Source organism: Amblyomma maculatum, chromosome 2, assembly GCF_055883805.1.
Source record: "Amblyomma maculatum isolate TAMU_Amacu chromosome 2, ASM5588380v1, whole genome shotgun sequence".
Classification (NCBI taxonomy): domain Eukaryota; kingdom Metazoa; phylum Arthropoda; class Arachnida; order Ixodida; family Ixodidae; genus Amblyomma; species Amblyomma maculatum.
Genome location: NC_139345.1, coordinates 37,814,169 through 37,826,085, shown reverse-complemented (window position 1 = coordinate 37,826,085; position 11,917 = coordinate 37,814,169). Strand labels below are relative to the sequence as shown.

Sequence of the window (11,917 nt, the reverse complement as noted above, 5' to 3'; positions counted from 1 at the left end):
TAATCTTGTTCAAAAAATTAAGCGCCTTTATCTGAATGGCAGTGGACATCTTAGGTTCTTTATTGTCTTTAGAGTCGCAATATAGGCTGAAAGTTTCAGCTCTTTCCTAGCTGTGTCGACTGCATGCAATATTTACTACGTGTGGAGGAGACGCGGCCCTTTATGCTAGGCGACCGTAGGTACACCGCGTCGAGAAAGCTAAAGTAAAAGAAAAAAAAACTAAAGAAGCATCACAAAAGAAAAAAAAAATGAACGGAAGAAGCGAGGGTGCGCAAAGGCGCTGGCACCGTTGCCAGTCCCGAGTACCCGAGTGCCGGCCGCCGTCGCTGCAGGAGGCCCGGGCGGAAAACGCCCCAACAGCAGCGGCTGCGTGAAGCAGTCGCGGCGGCAGTCAGTCAAGCTAATACGACCGGCGAGCGCCTGCGGTCGCCTCTAACTCAATTTGGACGACGGGCCCTTCCTTCCTTTCTTCTCTGCCCTTTCCCATCCTCGCCTCTCCTTTCTGGCTGCTTTTTCTACCTTCCACCCTTTATAGCCCCATCTTCCTTTCATCCTTCTTTCATTACTCGGGTAGCTTCTTCTTTCTTTACCGCCATCTTTCTCTTTGCTCTCCATCTCTTCTCCCGTCGCTCGTTTTCTGCATATATGCTCGCTTCCTGCTTCTTGTTTTTCTTTGCGCACTTCTTCCGCCACCTCTCTATTTTCGTATCTGTCATTTTCGTATGCCTTCCTTGCCTTCCCGTTGAGGTTGGTCCTCTCCACTGGGTGGCGACCCTCGCTGTCACTTCCCTCTCAGCGAAGTTTGTTTTTCTATGCCCCATTTGTATGCGGGCTTGTCGCATCGTTCACCGGCCTTCTTTTTCTCCCCACGTTCCCTCTTTCCCGGCTCCCGACTCCCAACCGCCAGCGCAGTGACGTAGGCCTCGCCCGGACGAACGCTCGCGCACTCACCTGGGTTATCCAAGGCCACGCTGCGCTTCCCTTCTTCCGTCCTCCATGGGCTCTCCCGGCCGTGCGCTGCTTGAGGCCTCCAGAGGAAAAGTCTTACAAAGAGAAACAAACAGCGCTGGTCATATAGGGACGGGTATTTGGCAGGTCACGTTTTCTTCCGAGGAAACCTGAGATTAAGGTGCGGACGCCATCTGATGGGATTGGCGCTACGGAATATTTGTGGTTGCTGCAAAATTTTCGCTTTCCCGAGCTTGCGGGTCGACGAGGGCAATACTTGAAATCACGTTCGCGAGGTCAATTTTATTACGTTGCTTCATGACATGGCTAACTTTGTGTACCAAAATTTTTCTTTTTTGCTTTTTCCTTCTTTCTGCTGATATATCCGCTGCTATAGAATTGACAGAATAGGTTTAGATGGCCGGAGCAGTACAAAACTGAACACAGTGGAAGAGCCCGTTCTCTATATGTCATTATTACGGCTAAGTAGACGTCATTGCATTGATCCATTCAAACACCAAAACGACCCCAAGGCAAAGACAACTTGCACCAGAAAGACCATGCTATTTCTAACGCAACGTGTGCAAGAAAAGTGCGGTGTTTTTGTAATGATAAGCAAGATGCTCACAAGACTCTGTTAAGAACTTGGGGAATACAAGTTCCGCGTTAAGGCTACGACGCGACAGTGTAACTGAATCCATTCAGCGGTCCCTCTTCGCACCCACCTGCTGTTCCTTGTTCACATTACCCAATTATGAGCTTCAATTAAGCCACCAGGACACACGCGCACGCACATACACTCCTTCGTACCTCATCAGCTTGGTCCAATCCCTTGCGTGGCTTACTCGAAGAAGTGAGTGGTGGACGATCCAGAGATCGTGGGTTCGAGTCACAACTAAAAAATTGTCATTTTTCTTTCGCTACTCTCAGCCCCGAAGCCACGCTTATCTATGTTGTCATATCCAGCCTGGCGTTGCCTTCTCATAAGGCGACCACACTTACCCATATTCTCTTATCCTGCCAGTCATCTCCCCTCCCACACACGCACAAACACACACGTGCGCTTCTCCCAGACCCTGAGTTGAGTCGTACGGAGATCCAGGAGGCATGCGGGCCTCGAAATCTCTCGCAAAATGAAGTTTTTTCTCCTGCTCTTTTCACAAAGTTGAGCCATTTGAGAAATACGCCAACCTTTAGTTTGAATTAGGACCTCTTTTTAATTCCTTTCATTCCAGTTCGTGACGTCACAGCTGACGTAGGGTTACTCGACACGCTGACGCAGTCCGGACGACGCAGGGTATACCGCTGAGCGGGAGCCTTAACGCTGCAGCTTTGAAATGCGTGAAAAGCTACTAACACCGATTAAACATAATTGCAGCATACCGTACCAAAACATGTTATTTAAAGCACCAGAAAATAGATATTCACCATTCAGGCAAGTATCCACGAGCAGACGCACGATATGCAAAAGGAACGTAAATAAAATTACAGCAACGAATACTAAGTTTGCCTCGTAAGCTGACCATAATGATTGTTTACAACTCTTCTATCAATGGAAAGGGCCAACCCTCCGAATATGTGGCGGAAGAGGAGGCCTTCTTGTTTACCGAACAAGCGCAACGACTAAATGAGCAGTCAATATAGCGATGACATTAAATCCTCCCGGGAGGCCTTCAATGTACGCATAGCGCTAAATCATGGGTGTTCAGGCTCAGAGAAAGGATTTACCGCGGAATAGGAACGAAAATGTGGGCGACTAAGGGCGCCTTAGGAGAGCCTACTAGCCAACTCGGTCGTGTCACGTGGTCTCGTGAAATTAGGCAGTTCGCTTTCCAATCAGTGAATGCCTCAATAAATTAGGTTATTGTTAATTGAGATCGTCAAATTTTGAGCCTTTATTTGAGTTGAGGTCGAGATCTCCGAGGTTTTATGTCTACATCAACGAGGAACTCTCGCACCTCATACAGTTCGCTACGTGTGAGATTTGTGCGTTTCCTCTCTGCCGTCGTCCATTAACCAGACATCGCCAAGTCTCTATTTTCTCATTTACATTACCCTGCCAACCCCGCCTCCCCTCACTACGCAGCGCAGATGAGGTGTTATTGTGAAAAAAAAAAAAAAAAAAGAGAGACGCAGCGAAACATTTTCATTGCAAATTTCTTCATAAAAATCCCTTGTGCAAGCACACTGAGAACAAGAGAACACATTTGCAATTGATGCCGTACCATGAACAGTGTACTAACCATTTTTTTTTTCTTCACGAGGTGCAACTCATCATTCGACGATCGGGCCAGATAACCCCCGAAAGCCTTCTCCCCCCACCCCCGATCGAAAGTTAATCTAAGGGCTTTAGGGAAAACAACTTTTGCTATTTAAGCTATTCAACCTTCATCAACGAAAGTAGCGCCCCACAGCGACGAGTAAACAAACAGAAGCGCCCAAACGGGTTCCATCGCTAAGTTAGCAGTGCGGCTAGTGTTAGAATAGAGGAGGCATTTTCTCAGTCGACGCCAATTAGTATGTTCTGCTAAGTACAGCCAGGAAAGCAATCATGCGGCGGCGGCAGGAAACACCGAGACGTGGCGAAGCCAGTCCTCACCTCAATCTGCTGCACGGCGTGGCGCTTGGCCTCAAGCACGGAGTGGCTGATGGGGCAGCCATCCTTGTTCATGATGTGTCAGGCGGCCTTAATCTACAGCTTCTTCGAAAGTATCCGATTTACAATAGAACAACTGTTCGGAGGCCAGTGCGACGCTAGATGACTTCCTTGAAACTACATCTTGGAAGCCTGGATTAGCACCCTTGCCGACTTCGTGACACAGGAATCTGGACACATGGGCATCCCCACAGATAGCTGCCATTTATATCCGCCACAGACCTGCATTTCGACATCGAGATGACTTATGCGTAAGGGCCGACTTGCGCAAGAAATAGACACGTTAAAACTGGAATGGAACTGCATTAGAAGCAACGTTGCTCCTACAGGTTTCTCTCACTGCAGCCCGACACCCTGGTGCCCCATTTTTGGAGGCTGTGAATTCAACCTACCACCACAGCTCTCAGCCATCTCACGTGACCAGCACATATGCAAAGCTAACCCAGCTAAAACTCCAGCCTGTACGTGGTGTAGTGTCAGCCACTCCGGCGACCAATTAACTCTCTGCTCATACTTGCAGTTGTGACGTCACCATTAAAGGCATTAAAGAAATCTCGTGACTTTTCAAATTCTGGAATTTCTGTGTATTTAGACTCTAATGATATCGTATTAATGCTCGAAAATATACCATCATCTCCATCCCAATTATACCAGGTGCGGCACAAAATATGCAACTCTTGTGGACCACCGAACATCCCTGATCTGCGATAACTGCGGCTACCCACGTTGTATGTTCGCAGGATTAATATTTGTGTACGCTTACCTAATTACCTGCCGCAACCTTGCTGCATTTATCTTCTTGTTAAATAAAGGATCAAGAAAAAAATATGAAAACTTCTCACACTTTATTTGCGAACGCTACATATGTTTATCACGCTATCATTTCGGGCAAAAGGAACGTGAGGAATAAGAACATGATGAGAGCAAAACAAACACCGGAGTCTTCGTTGTTGTTCACTTGTCATGGGCCAGCACATCTTCCTCTGCAGCTGCTTTTTCTGTCGTGACTGGCGTAATTTTTCGGGGCATCTTGATCCTCTCTTTGTGCAGACACACGAGCTTCTTCTGCGGAGAGACGGAGAGCGAAAAAAAGATACAAGCCCTTCAGAAATTAGGGGACACTTAATTAGGTCACCTGTTGGGACTGCGACAACATTAAGATATGAAGTCTGCTCAGCCTCTTTCTCTTCCTCAGCCATTGATGCTGGCCTGATACCTCGAGAATGTGCAGCCGCCATTGGTCCGCTTGCAAGAATTTCTCCCTGTGGTGGACACTTGCATCGCTGACTCTCGCTGTATTCTAACCCGATACTCGGAGCTGTCTACACGTTTCTCCCTTACTCCCTTCCTACCACCGAACCCTGAGGAGGCATCTGGCAGGTGGCATTTGACAGATGACACGCACTCATCGGTCGGAGGAGCATTGGTACACCGGCGCTCAGTTCTCTTTCGCTCATGGAAGTCGATGGACGTATGTAGAGCGTTAGGGTCCTGCCTCTAATCGGCTGTGTTTTAGAGCGCAGCTCTTTGGCGCCCGTTCCTGGGTTTCGCGTCGGCGTCGGCGTCGGCCTCGTAACCAGCTCTACCCCCTCCTCCTGCGTGGCACCGACTGCACGCGTTATCTGACTTCTGCGCGCGCTCCCCCGTTCGCCGCTGCTTATACCCGCCCCTCCCCACCTCTTCCGGCGTGGCGGCGAGAGTGCTCTCCGGTTGCCGAAACGCCGGCTCGCTATCAGCGGATCACGGTGCATGCATCCCAAGCCGAAACACAGAGTCGCGTTCTTTTCCCTCGCTAGCGGCGTCAGCAGCATCAGTCATTCGCTGCTATCTGTTCATCGTGCAACGTTCCTATGGGCCCACTCGCTGCCTCCCGCAACCTCCCGATAACTTAATTGCTTTCTTCATTTCTCCGACCAAAAAGCTTCTTTCATGACAGTCAAGAACTGTTAGTGGAGTGTTTCTTGAAGGAATACGTGTGAAAAATTAAGAAAAGTTATTTATAATTGTACACACGTGTCTTCCTCGAAATCTTTGCCTCAATATATCGAAAAGGTGAAACAGCTGATGAGCTGCCCTCAAATTTCACATTAGGAAACAACGTAATCGTTGACAATTTTTTTTCTTTCAGGTAAGGTTTTTTCGCATGCAAGTACACGACTAGCGAAAAAGAGCAGTGCTTTAGCTACGAGCATTCATATAATACTTTGCCGCGTTTCGTTTATCTTGCGAGCAACACAGCGGTGATGCAAATGACTCAAGTGCATACATAGATCATTCAGACACTGAACTGTAATTTATCCATGAGCGCCGATCAGGTTTTCACTGGATTTCTCCTTCTTTAAATCACTGCTAGCAAGTAGCGAATCCCTCCTCAAAACAAGATGACAAGAAAGTTCTTTAAAGAGGCTTAGGGTACGCAACACACGCTATTTAAGCCACCCAATCCAGAAAAGTAGCACCACATAGCTTCGAGAAAATAAACTCAAGCATCCAAACAGGTTCCACCGCTACAGCTGGCGTTGACATAAAGGGTCATTTTCTCACTCGACGCTAATTAGTAGTTTCTGCTATGAACAGCTAGGGAAGCAATCGCCGCCAGCGGCCGAAGGGAACGCTGAGACGTGCCGAAGCCAGTGCTCACCTCATGCTGCTGCACGGCCTGGCGCTTGGCCTCGAGCACGACGCGGCTGATGGGGCGGCCGTCCTTCTTTAAGGTGCGCATGGCGGCCTCCATCTGCAGCTTCTTCTGACGCAAGTCTTCCAGCCGGACCGCCATGGTGGCCTGCGGCACCGTGGTCGGGTTCGGGCTCTTCCCGGCGGGAGAGGAGGCGTTGCTCTTGCGCCAGTGCGGGTGGCCCATGTACGTCAGAACCCTGCGTCACCGAGACGTGGAGAAATCACCGAGCAATGGCAAGTGCTGTCGTTACCACCAAAGGCACTTGTATGGTTCTTGCCCTAGTAAAGTTTACTTCACGAATACTGCCAATTTACTGTTCCTGAACATGTCAGCAATCCATAGTAAAGCAGATAAAATGTCGCATTCTATACTATGGTCTTTCCAGTTGTGATGTATGGATGCGAGAGTTGGACTGTGAAAAAGGCTGACCGCCGAAGAATTGACGCGTTTGAATTGTGGTGCTGGCGAAGACTCTTGAGAGTTCCTTGGACTGCCAGAAGATCAAATCAGTCGATATTGTCGACCATAAACCCTGACTGCTCATTGGAGGGTCAAATTCTAAAGTTAAAGCTCAGCTACTGTGGTCATCTGATGAGAAGAGAGGAGTCGCTGGAGAAAGATTTGATGTTGGGAAAGGTTGAGGGTCACTGGCGAAGGGGTAGGCAGTGAACGCGATGGTTAGATAGCATTCTCGAGGTGCTGCAGATTAAGTTATGTGATGTTAGCAAGATAGTGAGAGGCCGGAAAGCGTGGCGTGATATGGTCCATAGGGTCACGAAGAGTCGGACACGACTGAACGACTGAACTGAACTGATACGCATTCAAGACATTAACCAGACCACACTACAGAGATTTTATAAGTTAAAAGTAAACCGGAGCAGCGTCTATGTGGGCAATGATGAAGAGGAAGCATACAATATTTTTATTTCCATTTATAAACCGCTGTATAGTGAATTCTTTCTATATAAGACAAAGACGAGCTTCAAAGGCGCGCAAGCCGTGGGTCACAACGAAGGAATGCTTAAAGGTGGTGAGAATTCAAAACACTCATTAAGCGCTTTCTAAAGGCTAAAGATATCGACAATCTTAAGGAGTTTAAAGCTGCGAGGAATAAAGCAAGCAGCATAAAGCGGCAAACAAATCGAAACTGCATGCGGAACCTATTTAACGAGGAGGTTATCAACGTTACAACTAGTGAAGTTCTCTCGGTACCAGTCTATAAAAAATAGTAAGAGTAAACAGGCCAATGACCTCCAAATAATGACTGCAAAGTGCACATCCACATCCTCGAACCAATATTAGAATATATTATTGCCAGGTTATTTTCCTTGTGAACTTTCCCCAAAATACTAACTGCGAAGATTAAAGTAGTTTTTAATCGTGACTGTAATAATTTTGCTGACTACCTGTCTATATTTGTCTTGCGAGTTTACTGGAAATGGCGTGAAAAGCTCCTAGAAGTTCGTATTACTAGCTTCATCAACAAGCACAGTCATATCGCAGTCTCTGTTTAGATTTATCAAAAGGAAATCAACCGAAACGGCGCAACTAACTATGAACGAAATTATTTTAGTCATTTGAGAGAAAAATCTTTACCTTTAGCGTTTTTTGTAGATTTCGCAAAAGCCTTTCATTCTATAAATAATACAAATATAATGCTAAAACCTGAGCATTGTGGTTTTCGTGGGATTTTCCTGCAGCTGATAAAAACGTATTTACAGCACGGCTAGCAACTGCTGGTAATTAATAATTATTCATTGAACTTGAAATTCATATACTGGTGCAGCACCGGAGAGTATTTTTGGACCCATAATGTTTAACCATTTACATTAGCAACCCTTACCTTAAAAGCATTGACAATAGCGCTAAAGAGGGAGACAATATAGACGACGTCAGCATATTGTTTACGGCCAAAACACTAATACGTTGACACTCAAAGCTAATGAAACCTTGGGCACACAGTTTGTATGAAGCACAGAATTCTGATTTCCTCTTTTCGTATCACAACAAATTACATCAGTAAAGTCCTCAGTAATATGTGTCTAGAAGTCATACTTCGTTGTAACTTGTCCTGGAACTTACAAATCGATAATGTAGCCAAAAAAACTTGCGAGAGATACAGGCATGCTATGCGAAGTTCGTTTTTCATTACCTCTTAACAGAAAATACAAAACAAGGCTGTTCTAACATTTCAAACGCACCGTTTACGGCTCATATTCAACCTCTTTTCGCACCAGTAAATAAATTCTATTTTTTTTAAATTAAACATTGATGCCAGAAAAATAATGGCGCTTTTTACAATGATCAAGCTTACTTGCAGCATGGAATCGATTATTATTCAACACGTAAAAAGCGTGAATGGCATGTATATATCTTCGCACGAATTACGGTTGTCAAAGTACTGATTCCTCTTTTTACTTCACTGCACCTCCTGCAGTGAAGTAAAAAACACATAATTTTACACTTCTGTGTTTTCACAATGCTTATATAGTTTATTTCAATTTTTTTTTTCGATAATGATTGCTAGTACAATATTTATTTTGTTTTTGTTTCGTTTCCCTTGTTCCGCCCGTGTGTTGTTGCTGCCGCTTTTCCTGTGAATATCGGTACACCCATCCCTCAAGTTACTCCTAGAATTCTTAGCTGTAACACAAAATCCTTGATATTTTAACAGAGCTATTCGTATTTTTAATACTGTTATTAAAGACACAATGATGACAAACTGAACTTCGACTTTATCACAAAATTACTTGTTCAGATAAAAAAATTGCGCTGCCTAAAAAAAAAAAAGCTTTTAAAAGCTAGAAGAGAAGAAAATATTAAGCCCACCCTCAGCAGCATTCACATACGCAAGCTGTTCAGACGTAACGACTGATTTCTCTGCGTGGAATTACTGTGGTAATTCACTTTAAAACTGTATCGTACACTATTTTTCAGTACTAACGAGTTTGAATTGAATGTCAATTTTGGGGCATCTGTTGTCGGCATTCGAAACCGCAAACTATACGGATCAATAGCCGAACGGCAAATTTGATACTCGGTCACCACGGCAAGCACGAAATGTATCAACCAAATGGGCTAGATTCGGAAACAAATCATGGGAACGTTAATTTCACGAGGTCAAGAGTTCAAAGAGATAGAGGTTTGCGTTGAATTTACGAAATTAAAATCGCAATTATCTGTTATCAATTACCAATCACTGAACAGGTAAAACCGGCCAACATGAACACAATTTCTTTCAGTAAAATGAACCATCATACCACCACCTTTATTTCCGCGCAACTTTTGACGCTTAATTAGCGTGCTGATAATTACTTTATGTCAGTACGCACCTTCACAGCACGCTACTACGTCACACACCACGACGTAGGTCCTTGGTCCCCTCTGACGCGAGTTAGCAAAAGATTCTTCGATGCCTATGCGTTGCGTGACCGTCTCCCATGCAGAGCGTCTTTAGCTTCGACCTCATGTACCAGGTTAACCAACATTAAATTATTTTAATGAAATACCTCGATGTAACCATTTAGCTCTTTTGCAGGAGCTTCCTTGCCTATTTTACCTCTTTTGAATGCGCGAGGGCATGTAACCGTATAGTGTCTCCTGTTTCGTGTTGACAAAAGGGTATTTATTAAAATGTTTAAAAGCGTTCATATAGCCAGCGATTGAAATAAAAAAGGCTTAAGGTTAGGCTTAATTTGCAAACTAGTTCAGTCCTTGCGCATCTGCATCTGACACTCATTTACAGCGGCCTCATACTGTCTGAAATTCCCCTTAACTAAGTTCCTGTTTGTCGCCTGTTCGGGGAAGTAGTCTGGAAGCTAACATATCCTCCGGCAATCAGCCATCGGTCGCTTCGTCACTACAATCTTAACCCTTGACATAGTGCAGGCCCGCACGCTTTCTCAAATATTACATGTCATATAGTCTTTCGCCTTGTCGGTTCGCCGCAGAGGTAAGAAGCTTATAGCCCCAAAGTACAAACGAAGAATTTCTTATCGAAATCACAGAAAATACTAATTTGCCCTGCTTATAGGCATACAGTAAGGCACTGAGGAGTATACTGTGGAGTTCGCGCAAAGAAGCCTAATACGCACTCTTATATTCGTGACTGCATGATTACATCGCTCAGAAATAGGCATTAATTTTCGTGTTCCACAAACTTTTGCAGGCGCCTGTCCATCAAGAACATCGGAGTCCGAAAAAGCAGCCTTGTCATGCGCCGCTCGCGTGCTATAGCATGCCTGTTGGCTCTGCGAGGTCAAGCGCACTGCGTAGGGCGGCTGGGCGTATGCGACGCACCTGGCTCGGGTGGCTGCGACTGCACCGCATCTTCACCGCATCGTCCGTGTACACCTCGGGCAGGCACATGGGCGACAGGCAGCGCTCGCCCGCCGGGTTCGATCCCTGCTGCTGCTCTTGACTCTGCATGGGTGTACCTTCTGGTGGCGTTTTTCCCGTCTTCGGTCCAGACGCCAGATCGCCCGCCTCGCTATCATCGCCGATCTTCTTCTTTCTCAACTCGTGGCACATGTCCACGAGCGGGGATTGGCCACGGTTGTGTTTTTTCTTTCTTGGTAAATGGCACATACCCAGGACAGAGAAATGGCCAATGTTCAGTGTGGACAGCGAAATGCGAGTACGCTTTTGCAGGCTAGTTGGTGCCTAAGCATTTTTTTTTGTTTTTTTGTTTTTTTGCGCAAAAAACACGACACAAAAGGAACGAGGTAGACAGGACAAGCGCTTGTCCTGTCTACCTCGTTCCTTTTGTGTCGTGTTTTTTGAGCCAAATGCATATGCTGAATTGCTGTTATAATTAAATTATCGACAAAAACCCATAATTTAAGTATAACAAAAATAAATATACAGAGGAAAGTTTTTGAAGTTTGTAAATTTTGAATAAATTTGCCTATGATGTCGTTATTTAAATATTCATAAATTTCAGGCAACGCCAATCCTCTTGCACTCACACCGAAGGTGAGAAGAAGCTATACCGACAAAGTAAATCTCAATTGTGCTATGAGAAGTTATAAACGTACCCAAGCGAGAAAGAAATGCTCAATTGTTTCAATCTCACCGCAAGCCCCAGAAAGGTTTATTTGACTGGACCCTCATCTACATAAGTGAAGATTTAGGCGAGGGATCCTGCATCGCATAAGAGTGAGTGCTGCTTCGCACTGCCTTGATGTACATAAACAAAGTTTACATTAGTATATAAGGTTTCTTTAGTCAGCTGCATATAACAAGGGATATATTAAGGTAAGGTATATAACAAGGGATACAGTCAGCTGTATAACGAGGCGGCAATGTATTCGTAGCTGTTAAAACGACATATTACATAAAACGATGAAATTAGAGACGTTACATACAATAGCTGCACCAAAAGCTGATTTAGCTAAATATCTGGCTTCATTCTGGAAAATACTACAAGAAGCATACCTCAAGGTGAAGCGTACCAAGATACTTTGTTGGGCGAGTTGGTACTTATTCATTATTATTATAAACAGCGCGAACACGAAGACAAGGGACAAGAAACAAGAAAGCCACAGTACAAGCGCTGACTCACAGCTAAGCCTAAGCCGTTTACTCCAAGGCCCAGGAAAACAAACATGAAGAAAACGAAACAGTCACGTGAAACA

General features: G+C 45.3%; 1 protein-coding gene across 1 annotated transcript; it reads right to left on the bottom strand.

Annotated features, from left to right (window-relative positions):
* Positions 1-4,558: 4,558 nt before the first annotated feature.
* Positions 4,559-10,811, bottom strand: LOC146198399 (uncharacterized). Its single transcript, XM_084591892.1, has 4 exons — positions 10,523-10,811; positions 7,494-7,497; positions 6,246-6,477; positions 4,559-4,669 (listed from the first exon to the last, which is right to left on the bottom strand). Exons 1-4 carry the CDS (start codon positions 10,809-10,811, stop codon positions 4,559-4,561), a joined length of 636 nt encoding a protein of 211 aa, XP_084448018.1.
* Between the last annotated feature and the right edge of the window lie 1,106 nt (positions 10,812-11,917).

Coding starts and splice junctions, on each gene's coding strand:
- LOC146198399 (XM_084591892.1), bottom strand. CDS start 10,811: ATGTGCCACGAGTTGAGAAAGAAGAAGATCGGCGATGATAGCGAGGCG. Junction 4,670..6,245: donor AGGCCGTGCAGCAGCATGAG/GTGAGCACTGGC, acceptor GTCTCTCCGCAG/AAGAAGCTCGTGTGTCTGCA.